Source organism: Podarcis filfolensis (assembly GCF_964270895.1).
Source record: "Podarcis filfolensis genome assembly, chromosome: 5".
NCBI classification, from domain to species: Eukaryota; Metazoa; Chordata; class Lepidosauria; order Squamata; family Lacertidae; genus Podarcis; species Podarcis filfolensis.
In genome coordinates this window covers 55,152,149-55,169,132 of record NC_139608.1, presented here as the reverse complement: position 1 = coordinate 55,169,132, position 16,984 = coordinate 55,152,149, and the positions used below count along the sequence as shown (strand labels likewise).

The window sequence follows — 16,984 nt, the reverse complement described above, 5'->3', positions numbered from 1 at the left end:
CTGTTTGGAACAAAGGTTAAGTACGCCACAACCTTTGGCTGTTTTCTTTTTCAGTCCTTAATCATTTGCTCTGTGTTTTTGAACAAGCAGCCAGAAGGTGGTGCTACATGCCCATTTTTTATTATGGAGCAGAAATACTTTAGATAGGAGACCTCTGCTCATCTTTTAAGCTTTTATATCTTGTTAAATGAGAACCAAGATCTATCAGTCTTCTGCAGCTAAACCTGCCTTGTTCTGTATCTAGGTTTAGGGCTAATAGGCCCCCGCACTAAACACAACAACCAATTATTTAAACACAAACAGAAGATTGTTGTATATATGAAAGCTCAACGCAAGAAACCACTTACCGGTATGTACTGTATACCTGAAAGTTCAATACAAGAAACAATCCGTTTTACTACAGGGTGACTCTTACAGAAGCACAAGAAAGTCTCAGTTTTTTTCTTCTGTACAGCAGTTGAGATTTGATCCACATATGGATACCAAAGAACCCCAAAAGCTGTTTTGTTCTGGGGAGAAAACATCAGATTTAGGTCAGGGAGATGGGTGGATTCAGCATGAATGAGCCTTTTGTCCTTGCATGCACCCATTCCCTTTCCCCTGTGCTGTGATTTAAACTAAGAAATCTTAAACTGACCACAATCTCCTAAGAATCCAAGCCGGGAAACTTATGGTACCTAGGTTTGGAACAAGCCACAGTTTGAAGTTGGTTAAAGATGAAGGCTAATTCAAGAACGCGTAACCATAGTTTCCTGGTTCATCCTTTTCCAAATAAGTTCAGTATGTCTCAGAACACTTTCCAAACTCCTAGTAGAGACTGAAGCTGCTGCTTAGAAGACTCCTTTTCTGTTTGTATTTCATTTAGGTTTTTTTTTAAAGAAAAACTCTCTAAACAAATTTAAAAATTCACTAAGCAAGTTGCATGCAACCTGGATTCCATCTGATGTCACATTGGTCTATAAGACAGGTCTTAGACTTTCCTGGTTCATTCTTTCTCTGAATCTATTGGCTAGAAGGTCAGCATAGAACCTGCTGTTTCTTGACTAGCTGAAAAATACATGGCACATCATGGGAATAACATCACATCATTTGATATTTCCTTCCTCCACATGTGTTAGACAGCAAACTGGGTTCTAATTTTAGCCAGCTGCTATGCTCGGTTATCCTCTTGTCATTTCTGTGACAGCCTCTGGCTGAAACTGAAATCACTTCTTTAAAGGAGGAGCAAAAAAGAGTATCAGATCTGTCAGAACACAGATTCTTTGCCAGCTTTCTGCCCTAAGAATTCATAAAGCATATATTGTTAGGATTAAGGTGTTTAAGGGACTCACTACAGCTCAGTTTGAGGCAATTTTCTTCATGGGTTCCAGTAGAGCTTGCTTCCATGTAAGTGAGGTGAAGACTTGTTGCTCAAGAAAGGTCTCATTACCCTATCCAGTGGTTTTAAGAGGTTCCCTATAACTCAAGCTTTTGCATATGTTGTAAACCACCTGACCTGGGCAGGGAGAGGAGAGATTACGTGGCAGAGCAGTGACCAAACCCTGTGCCCTCCTGTTTCACTGTGACTAGGATAAAAGCCCACACCACCTACATTTTTCACTGTAAATTTATTATACCAGCTCCAGGGCTGGCACGAAGTTAGGCTGATTCTCTAAGTAAGTTTCATTTATCTATCTTTAACAAAATGTATATACCACTTGATTATAATAGAACCTCTAAGTGATTGGGGTAATGAAGGCGCTTTTATCCAGAGCATCCCTATTTACGCACACCTTAGACACCTGGTTCCCCATCTCTTCTGGTAGAACATCTACACCAGCAGAGCTTTCTGCCATCTTAGCCGGGGCGCTCCAACAGTGCTCCATCTCTGCTGGTGAAGTGGTTCCAGAGGTTTTCCAGACCCTGCCAGGTGAACATGGGGTTAGTTGATTTAATTTGATTCAGTGATTTAATTAGTTATGCCCATTTTAATAATCAAAAGTGACATCTAATCAGCTGACATATTCGTTCCCATAAAAATGGCAGGTGCTGACCACCATTTTGAGAGACGGCCACCTTTCTTCAGTATAGAAGAAATGTCTCTTGGGAGGTGAGGCGTACTCTTGACGTGTGTATCATATGAAGCAAGGAATACACTTTGATTTTAGAGCTATTGCTTTTGCTCATATTCAGATGCATTTGACTAAAGCTTCTGTGGCTGTGTACAGCAGCTTGCCCCAAGCTGGTGCCTCTCCAAAAATTTTAGACTGCAGTTTCCATCAGCTGAGGGCTGATGCGAGCAGTACAGTAATCCAAAACCTCTGGAAGGGCACTAGTTTGAGGGAAGACTGGTTTAGAGAAATCTTAACTCAGTGTGGACCCTATCCATAACTCAGTATTTCTTATCTCTACACCCCTCTTCTGCTTCTGTCACTTTAAATCAGTTTTACAACTGCAGTAATATGTAGGTCTGTCTAATCTGTATAATGCATTCAAATAATGAAATCTGGGGAGTTTTATATCTTTTTTATTTTTAGGAGCTCAGACATATATCAGAGCCCAATATTCTGTAGGGCCCCTAGGCATAATGTCCATTTTTAAGCATTTCCTCATATGATGTTCCTGCTGTGCTCAAAACACTGAAGATAAATTACTATATATTTCAAAAGCAAGCCTGGGAAATATCAGAAATTTGCCCAATAGGGGTGTTCTTTTTTGTACACTGATGAAAATATAGTGTTTGAGGCAAACATTTCTGAAACTCTGCAGTGCTCGTGTTTTGCCAAAGGATATATATGTCACATGCCTACCCGATCTGCATTTTAGTCAAATGAGTACCATGCTTATGCATTCAGTCTAAGGCAATTAAGATAAATTTTGTTCCACAGATGATTGCATGTAAACGTCTTCAGAATGTGCAGTTTTCATATAGAGTGGTGGAAACAAAAATCATAACTATACACCTAATGCATTTTGGCCACTTCCGAGTAAAATTGCAGCCTAGATCAGTAATCACCAGCTGCTTCACATTCCAAATGCAGCTTCCTTTGAAATTTGCACCGTTCTGCACCTTGCGATGCTGTTTTCCAACAAAAAAAGGACCTAAGAATCCATATGTTGGGGGAAGTATGTGTACAAATTGGTACAGATTAGTGAAAATAAGATGCATTGTTGGGGAAGGCCGCATGGAAACAGTGGCGTAGCGTGGGGGGTGCAGGGGGGGCCGGCCGCACCGGGCGCAACATCTGGGGTTAGGGCAAATCCACGGGTTAGGGGGCGCAAATCCACGGGTTAGGGGGCGCAAATTACTTGCCTTGCCCCAGGTGCTGACAACCCACGCTACGCCACTGCATGGAAAAATGTATACAGTAGGAGAAATGTTCCCGAGACGGCTGAATATATTTTTGTGAAGGCTTGTTTTTAAAAAAGTGTACATAAACTGATGCAGAAATGTGGCAAACAGAACACAAGACTGGAAAGGGAGAGAAGAAGCCAAACCCGACAGATTGATCCATCCCTAAGAGAGAGTGTTCCTCTGCCTAACAGTAGGCTGCAATCCTGTGCACATTTGCATAGGAGTAAGACTCTTTTTATATGCCTGTTGTCTTTGTCCATGGAGTTTTCTTGGCAGGGATACTGGAGTGGCTTGCCGGTTTCTTCTCCAGGTGGATCACGTTTGGTCAAAACTCTCCACTATGACCATGACCTGTTCATCTTGGGTGCCCTGCTCGGCATAGTTCATAGCTTCTCTGAGTTATTCAAGCCCCTTCACCACGGCAAGGCAGTGATCCATGAAGGTTTTTTTGTTGGTTTTTTTTGGTGCTGGAGGAGACTCTTGAGAGTCCCATGGACTGCAAGAAGAACAAACCTATCCATTCTTAAGGAAATCAGCCCTGAGTGCTCACTGGAAGGACAGATTGTGAAGCTGAGGCTCCAATACTTTGGCCACCTCATGAGAAGAGAAGACTCCCTGGAAAAGACCCTGATGTTGGGAAAGATGGAGGGCACAAGGAGAAGGGGACGACAGAGGATGAGATGGTTGGATAGTGTTCTCGAAGCTACTAGCATGAGTTTGACCAAACTGCGGGAGGCAGTGGAAGACAGAAGTGCCTGGCGTGCCCTGGTCCATGGGGTCACGAAGAGTCGGACACGACTAAACGACTAAACAACAACAAGACACTTTTTTCCTGAGCAGACATACATAGGACTGTGCTTTAAAGGGTAATTTTTGATTTGCTTAGAGATACAGTCTTCCTGCCCCCCCCCAGCAAAAATTGTACTTGAGTTCTGCCACTCCTTTCATTATGACCAAGTTTCCACAACAGAACCCCTAAGAGGTATCAACAACAAAACAGAGAAACAGCATGATGAATGCTGTTGGCCCACTCCTTGCCTGTCTAGCTGTTACCAAGCATTGTGAAAGGATCAACATGTTTTGGAAAGAGGGCCGGCCTCTATTCCCAGTGAGTTCTAGGACATGGCTGACCTGGCAGCAGCATTCACATTGTTGTGGTTTTCCTGTCATGACCAAAGTGTTACTATAGATAACTACCTATCTGCACAGCAGAAACAGATGTTTTCTCACCGAGATCAGTAGCAAAATGTTCTTCCTACATTGACCGGATCAGTAACATCTGGCAAACATGCATAGATCTGAAGAACTGCGATATGAATAAATGCACTTCTCAACCCCTCACTCTCATGTCAACAAAGGACAGCTCCTTCCCCTATGGCCTAACAAGGTTAAAATGACTTTCCCCTCTTCGTGCAAGAGTGTCTGCATTTGCATGCAGTAGAAGCTGGGAGTAAAATAAAGGCTTATGCTCCCTGCACTCTCAAGTTAACCTTCATGAGCACAGAAATGAAAACAAGATTAATGTCGCCCCAGCTAAGCATTCCAGTGAAGCTAGTCAATTTTTCAGCGATTATATTTGCATCGCTGAGATCACCAGATTTATGAAGATAGCATCCATGCTGAGGATGTTTTCCTTTTAATGGACAAAGCTAACACAAAAAATACATTAAAAGCATAATTTTGTATGACTGTATGTAGATTAACTGAAAAAGGTTATTAGGCAGACTGTCTGCAGAATTGACTTTTCCAAGAATATCCTCTTTACAATTTATAGCCATGAGTAATGTGGAATCATAGACATTTTGAACCTCACACATTACAAATACAATTTTCTGAAAGGACTTTTTTTTTTGCACATGCAAGTTGTGCTTTATGACCACTTGTTTTGTTGGGGAATCTTTCTTGTATCCCACAGCTTGTTTTTGTGTGTGTTTAAGTGTGAGAGGGAGGGAGGGAATTCTACTTACATGCTTTGGAAAAAGCTCAATTCCACGAATGACAAAAAAGAGGAAACTGCAATCGTGATCCCCGCCCCCTTCTCAAGATTGAGATCAGGTTCCTGATATAGGGGTAGGGGCTTTAACACTTTGTTCCCAGCTCCAGCCCAGATCACACCCACAGAAGCTTGTGATTTGCATTAAATTTTTTACTCCCACTGTACGCAAGCAGCCTCAGAATTTCCTTCACTAGGACCACAATTGCTCAGTGCTTACAAATGTAGGTGAGATCAGCTATGCAGTTGAGGGGTGTAACTTGTGATTCCATCTCCAGTTCTTTTCATCCTTTGGCCAGAAAATTAGCAGCTTGAAATGTTTCCCTGCCATTTCCATTTTTCTTAGTCACTTCTCTGGGCTGCCACTTGTTGATATGGTTGCTGCCAGAATTGCATATAAAATTGCCTCACCTTTCTTCTTCTTGCAGTGTGGTCATGGGACAGCCTGATGTGTGAAGCTGCTGCCCTGAGGTAATTTCAAGTGGCTTCCATAAGAAGGCAGCTGTTAGTTTGTCATCTTTTCTCTTTTGTGTAGTGCTGGATTGGTTTTTGTGGTGGTGGGGGAAAGAAGAGGGAAAGAAACTAACAAACCTTTATGCAAGGCATTTATAGCTTTCACTTCAGCTCCACGTGGAGACATTAATTCTGTAAAAAGGACATTACTATGAAGAAAGGGTGCTTGCTCCCTTGGACAAATATGTGTCTCGCCTGTCTGGAAAAATTCCCATAGTCTGGCCCAATTGCCCAGGCTGCCAGGACCTTCCCTAGAGAGAATATTTCCCTCCAAGCTGCAATAGGCTCACTCACTCTTAAATGAGCCTCCTTTGAACCCATCAAAAATGTATAGGATTCTAGTACTGAAAATTCTCTGTCCTTAAGCAATATTTATTTCTCTACATGAGCTACATGCCTTTTTGATCTGCCATGGGACACATTTCAGGTCCTGGCTTGTTTTTGAAAATGTGAAATGTCTTCCCTCTTGCTGGCTGAGCTTTCCAGCTGGTCAAAGTTGATCCAGAAGAGCGTAAAATAGCTAAGTCCCCATGTTTTAAATAGGTATTCAGCACCTTAAAATTCTAAGATTGGCTTACAAACATGATGCAAGCTAAATTCTTACTACTTGCTTTGTGCTCTTTAGCCATTGCAATGCACAAACTGTAAATTCCACAACCAGGCCCTGTCCAGGGCCAAACTTTTGGAGCCCTTGACATGGGGGTAATGATGGTCTCCTCTGTGAACATGCAACAGCGCAATGGCACTTCCCCCCTGGCGCCGTTGGGCCCACTCTCACTTCAATATAGTGCACCCACCTCACAGAACACCAATTCCATGAATTTCCACAAACTACCTCAGATTATCTTGTGGGGGACTTGTGTGAAGGAAAACGTAATACAGTGGTACCTCGGTTTATGAAATTAATCCGTTCCGGAAGTCCGTTCTTAAACTGAAACCGTTCTTAAACTGAGGTGAGCTTTCCCTAATGAGGCCTCCCGCCGCCGGTGCCCTTCCACCATTCAGATTACGTTCTTAGACCGAGGTGAAGTTCGCAAACCAAGACACTATTTTCGGTTTTGCAGAGTTCGTAAACCAAATCATTCATAAACAGTACTGTTCTTAAACCGAAGTACCATTGTAATTTGGAGTCTCAGGCAGGATTTGATCAAAGAATCAATAAAGATTTTATTTAACAAAGGAAGTTTATGACACAAGTGGATAAAACATAGGATACTTCAGATTATGTTATTTCACGTCAGTGCTTTCTCCATTGTTGCACAGCTGTTGCTGCTTAATACTTTGGTTCTTAAACAAGGTGGTACTTCCTGTCAGTTCCACACCCCTTAGACGACCCTACTCCTGAGGTACTCCAAGTAACAGACCCAAGGGTCTCCACAACCCTCTTAACTGGTTTGGGAGTCTTCTCTTTTTGTAGAAGAATCTCTTCCCTCCTGATTGGAATGAGACCTAAGTAGACTGTATCTTTCCAGCTTCTACTTCTCCTGGCTCAGCCTCAGCCTCCCAGTTAATTTCTGGCCTAATTACTCATACAGGACACCACACACTGTCCTTCACACTAAGCTCAGAGACTTACCATATTTTTCGCCCTATAGGACGCACTTTTTCCCCTCCAAAAATGAAGGGGAAATGTGTGTGCGTCCTGTGGGGCGAATGCAGGCTTTCGCTGAAGCCTGGAGAGCGAGAGGGGTCGGTGCACACCGACCCCTCTCGCTCTCCAGGCTTCAGGAGAGCCGCAGCGCCAGCCCCACAAGGTCGGGGGACAGCGGGGAGGCGGAACGCCGCCATCCTGCTGTCTCCCGATGTGGTTTGGAGGCTGACGGCAGGGAGACGTGTGCTTCTCCCCGCCACCAGCCCCTCAAGCTCTGGGGACAGCAGGGAGGCGCAGCGCGTCTTCCCGCTGTCCCCGGACCTGGTCTGCAGGTGGGCGGCGGGGAGAAGAGCGCTTCTCCCCGCCGCCAGCCCCGCAAGCTCCGGGGACAGCGGGGAGGCGCAGCGCGTCTTCCCGCTGTCCCCGGACCTGGTCTGCAGGAGGGCGGCGTGGAGAAGAGCGCTTCTCCCCGCAGCCTGCCCCGCAAGCTCCGGGGACAGCTGGGAGGTGCAGCGCGTCTTCCCGCTGTCCCCGGACCTGGTCTGCAGGCGGGCGGCGGGGAGAAGCGCTCTTCTCCCTGCTGCCGGCCCCACAAGCGCCTGGGGGGGGGGGAAATAATTTTTTTTTCTTTATTTCCCCCCCAAAAAACTTGGTGCGTCCTATGGGCCGGTGCGTCCTATGGGGCGAAAAATACGGTATTTCTCTAGCTTTTGATATATTCCCCAGAGTGGATGTTTCTACCCAGAACCGACTCTCTCTCCTTTCTCTCCCAACCTACTCAACTGTCTCTTAAAATCCTCTCCTTTTCAACTCCCCCTTCTGGAACCCTGGCCAATCACAAGCTGCCGTTCGTTAACTGTTTGCTGGCAGGGAAAAAGGAAAAGAAAACACTTGGTGAACCAACCTGCTCAGCAAAAACAAACTTTTCTGTCACAAACACTCCCTCCAAACTAGGGCAGGCCTAGCTCTGCTTGTGGCAGCCACCAGATGTACTTTCTCTGCTGCCACCACTGCTTTGACAGCCATCCACCTCCCTCCAGTCAGTGCCCTGTCATGCTGCAGCAATGGACAGGCAGCAGCGCCTCTGAAAGAGATTTAAGCTCATATCCCATCTGTAGTGGCCTGTCTTCCACATTAGGTTGCCCTAAATTCTGCACCCTGGCCCATAGATAAGTAGTATTTCCCCCCTCATATAAGACACTACCCTAAGTTATTCCTGGAATGACTGTGTGCCCAAGGCAGTGTTTGAAACTGTTATTGCAGAATATTAAGAGCCTACGATTGCTTCTTATTTGCAAATTACCAAATTCTAAAACAGACAATTAACATTGAAAGCACATCCTGACAACATGGATGTCCTTTAGTAGTCCATATTGCTCTATTCCCCAGCCACAATCTTTCAATTATTGCTGCATGAAGGCAATTCAAACATCTGTTCCCCAAAATATATCTGAGAATATTTAAACATTTTCCTTTGCTTGCATATAAGCTAAGGGATTTGCATGGAGGCAGGGGTAGAAAAAGCAATTCCACATTTTAACTGCACTAGATGAGCATATAAATTGAAATCCAAGGTAGAGAGGATGGTCATAGGCCATCAGCAGGAAAACAAACTTCTCTCGTACTGTTATTTTCTTTTGCTAGATCTTTCCAAAATGCATTCAAAAATAATTTTTCAACACCATGGCCTGCAATTAATCAATAGCTATATTTACTGTCTAGTATTATTTCCTCCCAAACTGGGAAAATAATAACAGAAAACAATGTTTCATTTTCATTGTTTCAGTATTGATGTACTTATCAGCTCTTTATTTATAGTCATTTTTAGTCTCTCTAATGTTTACATTAACTGACCAACAATAACTGTACAAGCAATGGAATAGTAAAGTGGTCCCTCGGTTTAAGAACAGCTGTGTTTACAAACTATTCAGTATACGAACTCCGCAAAACCAGAAGTAGTGTTCTGGCTAGCGAACATTACCTCAATATTTCACTTTCTTGGACTCCATGATCACTGCAGATGGTGACGGCAGCCACGAAATTAAAAGACGCCTGCTTCTTGGGTGAAAAGCGATGACAAACCTAGACAGCCCTGAGTGCTTACTGGAAGGACAGCTCCTGAAGCTGAGGCTCCAATACTTTGGCCACCTCATGAGAAGAGAAGACTCCCTGGAAAAGACCCTGATGTTGGGAAAGATGGAGGGCACAAGGAGAAGGGGACGACAGAGGACAAGATGGTTGGACAGTGTTCTCGAAGCTACAAACATGAGTCTGACCAAACTGCGGGAGGCAGTGGAAGACAGGAGTCCCTGGTGTGCTCTGGTCCATGGGGTCATGAAGAGTTGGACATGACTAAACAACAACAAAGAATGGAAGCTGAATGGTGGAAGAGCACTGGTGGTGGGAGGCCTCATTAGGGAAAGTGCGCCTCAGTTTAAGAATGGCTTTAGTTTAAGAACAGGCTTCCAGAATTGATTTAGTTCGTAAATCAAGGTACCACTGTACTTGGTTGTTTTTTTTTTTACATATGTTCCTTAGGTTGGCAGAAATGCTAAATACAATCTTGGAAAAACAACAATCCTGTTCTATAATGCACAACACAGATTATCTGCAAATGTAACACTAATGCAAAATAAAAATCTTCCAAGAAAGAAGGAGGGGAAATATATTGCAGCTCCATCTGCCCAGTGGGTTCCATCTTCTGAGCAAAACTGTGGGGGAGTTTTTCTGAGACAAGCTGCTGGCAAGCAAAAATAGATTTCTGGGGTGATTTGAAAGGCCCTGAACAATTTGATACAGGTCAGTGGGAAGTAAAAAAGGGGTTATTAGGATTTTATATTCTCTGCGTCAATGCTAATGTTGACAGGAGAGAGGCGAAAAACGTTGCTTGGTATGAGGGAGAGCTCAAGCTCACAGTTTGTAGTAGAAATGTTATGTGGACTAACATTAGGTTCAGCTGTGCCTAGTGCCAAAAATATTTCAGGTTGCAGCAAGGCTTACTAGGGTGAAGAAGCAGTGGCTGCTCTCCAAAAGCCAGTAGTTATCCAGATCTTTCTTGCCTAGAGTCAACCCTGTCATACAGCAGTGTGAAGAAAATGCCTGCTTCAGGTGGCACTCTGGGGGTGGGATAGATGAAGGCAGGAATAATACAGCAGCCAGCAAGCTGGAGAGAGGGTCAGAGCACAATGGCTGATCTCTGTGTTTTCTTGAACTCAAAGCTGCAGCTGCGGGAAAAGCAAGGCCATCGTGGGCACAGGTTGTATATATGTGCAAGTAAACCATCTGTCATAAAGACACCACAGTCTCTGCTGTGCCTGATTCCCAAAATGAAATGCAGACTCTGGGTAATCATGTCTGGAACCTCCCTGGAATCATGTACTGCTCAGAGATTGCGGGTGGTGTTCAACACTGGTGTCAGAAGCTGAGATCTGTGTTTCCTAGAGGAGGGCTTGTGAGTGAGGTGCGCCAGAGTTGAAACTGAGAGAAGAACAGCAACACTCTTTGAGTGGCTTAAGATAGAGAAGCAGCAAAAACCAGGTGACAGTGGGCCTTTTTGACGGTAAGAGTTGTTTGACAGTGGAACAGACTCCCTCGGAAGGTGGTGGACTCTCCTTCACTGGATGTTTTTAAAATGAGATGGGTGGCCATCTGCCATGGATGCTTTAGTTGAGATTCTCTCAGAGTCCCTTCTAGCTCTACAAATCTATCAAAGTATAATCAGCTGTGATCTCAGTGATACAAAGGGATAGGTCCCATTGGGCCTCTGCTTCAGGTAGTAAAATCTCTCAGGCCAACAAAGTTCTCAATGATCAGAACTCATCAGAGACCACAAATAGGTTAAATATATGGTGGAAAGTGCAAAATACAAAATACAAGGACCGCAGGAGATCTGTAACCACACTTAAAAAGAAATATTTTAAAGCAGCTGCATGAGGCTGTAAGGTATTTCACTGTGTGAAACCTGTACTGAAGCACACATCCAAACTTCTTTTTTTTTAAAAAAAGAAAGTACTGAATAAGAACAGCAGGATGACAATTGACCTGAGGAGATTATTCAAGAAGCTGTCCCTTCCTGCCTCATCTGCTGTGTTGGGGATGGGATAGTATTAACTGTTTTTATTTGTGTAGTGCCATCACTGAACATGGTGATTTAGCGAGTAACATAAGTCAACAGCTCCAAAGAATTGGCAGTCTAAATCTTGACCAAGGAAGAGATGACATGGGAGGGGTCAGAAGCCAGGCTCTCGCATTACTCCTACAAAAGTGTTGGCAGTAAAGATAAAGCCTATTTCAGAAAGGCTCAGGGATGGGTTAAATTGGAGTAAACAGGATGGTTTGGACAACTGTAGCTGGAAAACTCATATAATACTAAATACACCACAGTGGGTTATTTTTCAAGTTACCTGTCTGAGTTCTTCCCATTAAAACTCTGTTCTGACATTTGTTCTTTCTTTTCTTAGAGAAGAATGCCCTGGAGGAAAAGATAAGCTGTGGAGGATTTTACAAACTCAAAGGATGCTATTCATTTGGAAAGAGCAATTGTTCAAAAACAGCAGCTGGCCTAAACTGACTGGCAGCAAGGCTACCCATTCTCCAAAGGACCCATAGCCTGCACCTCTCTTTCTGGCCCCACTTGTTATCATACTGCGCCTTGGCTGCAGCAAATGTGGTTTGAATACAAGCAATGTCACACTTACTACGTTTTCTTCCCAACAATGGAAAGAAGTGGCTGATGTCCTGGGGTGGTGCAAGGTTTGGTGCACCCCAGATTGAGGCTGAATTCAGTAGGGCCTTTTCCCAGGAAAGTGTGCATACATTCTAGGGTTGCCATATTTCAAAACGTAAAAACCAGGACGCTCCGAAAGTTGTTGAACTTTTTTTTTTAGGAAACTAATGAAATTGTTGAAAATGAAAAAACACATATTTTTTTTAATTGGCTTGCGTAAGATGCAGGACAAAGCGCTGCCTTCCGGAAAGCCCCCCCCCCCCCCGGACGTCAATCCCGCCTTTGAAATCCCAGTAATGTCTGGGGAAATCCAGATGTATGGCAGCCCTATTATCACCTAATTCAATAAATGGCTGTGCTGGCTAAGGTGAACAGATGTAAAAGAGGACAGAATTCCTGCATCTTTAATAGTTGGGTAGAAGAGACAATCTCAAGTGGCACATTTATTTGGAATATTTATGCAAAGTCATTGCCAACTTCCAAAATGTTAGTGCTGTTACACAATCCCACCACATAAAACCGCCTTCCTTTTCATTACAGATCCAACTATTCCCTTTCTCATATAGTTTGAACACCTTATGTGCTGTGCACTAGGATGGACATCAACGGAGAAGGGGGGAAATCACAGTTAGCTACAGGGCTGCACCAGTTCTCTGTGTATGACATAAAAATAGTAGTGAAACCTTTGACTTGAATATACAGTGGTACCTCGGGTTAAGTACTTAATTCGTTCCGGAGGTCCGTTCTTAACCTGAAACTGTTCTTAACCTGAAGGACCACTTTAGCTAATGGGGCCTCCTGCTGCTGCCGCGCCGCCGGAGCACGATTTCTGTTCTCATCCTGAAGCAAAGTTCTTAACCCGAGGTACTATTTCTGGGTTAGTGGAGTCTGTAACCTGAAGCATATGTAACCTGAAGCGTATGTAACCCGAGGTACCACTGTACAGTAAAGCCAGTACCTAGCACAAGAGAACCACATTTACAACTGTTAAGAGTTCTCAAATTATAATCGGGAGAGGGGAAGAGGTGTGGAAATTGGTTAAAGGCAGAATATGTAGAATAGGTGCAGAACTCTCACAAGGGAGTTGTATATGTCCAAACGCTAAGAAACCTGGATTGTTTCCAAAATCACCAGATTCGATAATACAGTGCCCGCCTTACTGGTAGCCATGGCCTTAGTAAATGAAGTAAATTTGACCAGACAAGGTAAAAGTATTTTAAAAACCCAAAACCATTCTTAAGCTGTGTTCTTGCCCAATAGATATAGATACGTGAATTGAAAAAAGAATATTCTCTAGTTTAACCAGAAGTCAAACTATTTTTCTTCTGTTTTCCTGAGCCATGCTCCAGGATAAAATGAACGCTAAAAACTGTGAAACAAGCAGAACTCGCTTGTTGCTCATCTTGTAGATTTAAGACATTATTTCACTGTCTCTTCATTAGATTAAGACTCTTGCCAACACATAGCAATATTCCTTCAAGTCTCTATCCTAGTGATCTGCTGAACGTCTTCTGAAAACATGTGCATACACAGCATCCCTCCAATGTTGCTTTTCACCTCTGATATATTTGGGACAATAGCTGGTTGCATACTGGAGATGAGACCGTAATTCACTTTAGGGATATGAGTCCTGCCATAAACGGCGGGAGTTTGGCCGGAGTGATTTATGAATGGTGGCAGAACACTGAAAGCAAATTGTATTATGTGTTTACTGTGGACTTTTCAGGGCTATATACTGTTATTTATACGGCATTCTCTCATCTCACAAACTGGATAACACCAGGGCTGTACTGCTGAATAAAATTTAGAGTTTAAGCTTTCAAACACTATTATTGATTGCCTTGCTATTGTATAGAACTTTGATTTAACCTATTCTGTGTGTTGTGCTCAAATGGCGACAGAACCAGCCGCAAAGGGAGGAATTTGCTTGCATAGAGCATTTTCTCTATAAAGTCAAAAATGAAAACTGCAGAGGCCACACAAGAGGTAAAATGGCAATGAAGTACACAAGAGCTAATCTAACACTTACTGAATACCGCAGCTTTCTTTTCATTACAGATTGGTTTCTTTCCATGAATTTAAAAAACAACAGCCATACCAATTCCTCTACTTCAGCCATTTCTCTGTTATCTTGTGAGTCGAACCAAAAAGCAGCATTAGCTTTGCTGCTTGACAACTCTTAGTGCCGTGCATTCTGCTGACCACCAGAGAGAGTGTGCAAAAAGAAGACCAAAGCATGGGGCAGATATGTTGCCTCCAAGTGCTGGTTGGAGGCCTGTACCTTCCCAGATGCATCTTTTCAGGGAAGTTAGCAAGAAAGGAAAACAACACAGTTCAAGAGGGGGAAAGCCCGCAGCTCTTGAAAATCTACAGTGCTTCTGGGAGCCCAACACTTTCTCCTCAGAAGTATCGTAAGTTTGCCAGGAATCTGTAACTGTTGAGGTGTGCAGGTGTAACGCGTTAGGAGAGGTGATGTCATTACTGGACAATAACAAAGAGTGGTGTGTGTGTGTGTTGTTGTCTGCTTGAGGTTTGAGCAAGTCCCCAAGGCGTAGCTACACATATAAACACAGGTTTAATACAAGCGCCTTCCAGTTAAACTGAATTCAAGAGTGGAGAGAACTGGCAGGCTAAACATTAGCAAGTTTGCTTCTTATTGAACAACTGTGTAGAATACTGCCTGCACACTTCCTCTTATAAATCAGCAAGTAAAAGGACTAGAGACTTCCATTTGAACAATAACAGAAAAAAAGAGAAAACAACAATCGAGAGAAGAGGCCCAGAATCTTCTTGAGGTTAGGCCCATCCAGGTTTCACGTAGCCGTGTTTCAGATGTAACATATTACGCCCCAGGCAGCATATGATGCTGAGGTAACTTGTCTCTTCAGCTGTTCTAGACACAGAGCACTGTGGGATCTTAGGATTCTGAAGGGAAGGGTTTTAAGAAGAGCCTATGCTTTGCTACAGTGATGGGAAAATGTCACCATATGTTTTTCCAGATACGGAGGCTCAGATTTTCCTTTTCCAGTAGAGAAAGGATAGATACAAAAAAGGTGAGTGTTCTACACCTACTATCCAGCATTGTGTTCACAAGAGTTTAGATGGTTGGAAAAGTGCAGATTTTGAAGAGTAGCTGCATTTCAGTTTGTGTACTGGTTTGGGACATGCAAACTAGGCTAGGGCCATATTAAAATGCAAACTGAAACAATATTATCTCCCATATTTATCTCATATTGATCCTATAGGTAGATAATGGCTTCTGCAGCATCTCCCAGTCCTTAATATCAATTATGCTTCAAGTTATTCTGAAAAGCAAACACAAATTTGATACAATTGTCCTACTAATAGCTCATCTAACCTTTAGTTTACTAACAAGTAATTTGCTTTTATAGCTCACCTTTTAAAAGTTTTTATGTTTAAAAAAATTAAAAATGATTTTCTTTGTTGTAACCGTGCAGGGAGTAGAAACAGGGCCGGATTTAGGTTTGATGAGGCCCTAAGCTATTGAAGGTAATGTAGCCCTTTATAAGTCCAGCTGTCCTTTGTCAACAACAAATTGTCGCTGTTTTTTGTGTTGAATATATGCCATATGGTAATTTATGGACCTAATAGGTATCTAAAGTGAGTTGCACATAACAAACAGGAGCCTACACAACACAATACACTGTTGCTGTATGTAGGTTTTACTTTATTTGTTTTTTATCTTATATTTTGGAAATGCACATCCAGTTTTTTTCCTTTAAATTTTTTTGGGCCCCCAAGAGAGTGGGGCTCTAAGCTATAGTTGGTTTAGCTTATACATAAATCCGGCACTGAGTAGAAGGCTGGGTTTGGTGATGAGACTTGGGTTCAATTCTCAACTCAGTTTTGAAGATCACCTGGTGAGCCCAAAGGATTTCACAAGTTGGCATGAAATAAAGTCTGTATAAATTGTGCTACCCACCCTAAACTTGTAGAACAAGTTAACCGGAAACTCTACAAAGCAGGAATAACTACTAACAAAATTTCTTCATACAAAGTGAATTGGTAGCGCCCCCTGATAAATCCAACTATTTTTTGTTGGTACATTTGCATGTACAAACTTGGAACAGCTTAAGCTTCTCCAAGGATCCATGAGGATGTCGGCTTTGTGCTAAATTCTCTTAGAGAGCTGCATGCAATTACTGTATGTCTTTTCCAGATTGTACCACACTTCCAAAGAAAAAGCACACAGTGTGTGTAGAGGTGAGAAGATGGTAGTAGGGCCTGCCACGGACCAATGTATATTCAAACATTCAACTGAACCTATGTATTACTGGGCAGTGATCCCTACTCCCCTGACCCATATGTGCTAACTCTGAAAAGGGCATTTAATTTGGTGCTTTCCTTAGGAGAAGCTACGGCTAAAGCTTGTTTATGTAGGTGAATTCATGCCCTACTGTACTGTGCCTTTCCCAATCTGTTTCACAAGCCTTAAGTTTAATTTCTTGTGCTTTTGTTGTTTTTGCCCTTTGCCTCTCTGTTATTTTAAGTAAAAAACAAAAACAAAACAAAACCCACAGTAGAAAAAGAACATGCACAGATGGTCAAAAATTGAATGATAAATGTGACTCTGAAAGCTAAGGGCGAAGAAACCTGCCTGTTGAGCAGGCTGTCTCCTTAATATAAATCTTGGTTAAGCTACAAGTCTTAGGAAGAATTTAATTAAAATAAAAGCAGGGGAAAAGGTGGGGGAAGAGAAATTGGTTAGCAAGATAAACTGATGGAGATGGAAAAGAGATAAGATGAAAAGAGGGCAAGAGGAGTGTAACACACTTTTGAAAACTATGCTTTCAACTCTAATCTCTG

General features: G+C 42.9%; 1 protein-coding gene and 2 long non-coding RNA genes across 3 annotated transcripts in view; 2 read left to right on the top strand and 1 right to left on the bottom strand.

The window, feature by feature from the left end:
* The first annotated feature begins 5,293 nt into the window (after nucleotides 1–5,293).
* On the top strand, nucleotides 5,294–12,350 carry LOC310764012. Its single transcript, XR_014548971.1, has 2 exons — nucleotides 5,294–5,798; nucleotides 11,892–12,350. It is a non-coding gene; the product is annotated as an uncharacterized lncRNA (long non-coding RNA).
* LOC310764005 lies at nucleotides 6,983–10,351 on the bottom strand. Its single transcript, XR_014548963.1, has 2 exons — nucleotides 8,126–10,351; nucleotides 6,983–7,411 (listed from the first exon to the last, which is right to left on the bottom strand). It is a non-coding gene; the product is annotated as an uncharacterized lncRNA (long non-coding RNA).
* A 1,712-nt stretch (nucleotides 12,351–14,062) lies between the features above and the next one.
* Nucleotides 14,063–16,984, top strand: part of LOC310763275 (uncharacterized protein) — a gene marked incomplete at its 3' end in the record, with an annotated part of 65,187 nt that continues 62,265 nt past the window's right edge. Inside the window, exons 1-2 of the mRNA XM_083615164.1 lie at nucleotides 14,063–14,143; nucleotides 15,157–15,210. Coding sequence (XP_083471290.1) covers nucleotides 14,117–14,143; nucleotides 15,157–15,210 — 81 coding nt within the window. The 5' untranslated portion in view covers nucleotides 14,063–14,116. The remainder of the gene's footprint in view (nucleotides 14,144–15,156; nucleotides 15,211–16,984) is intronic.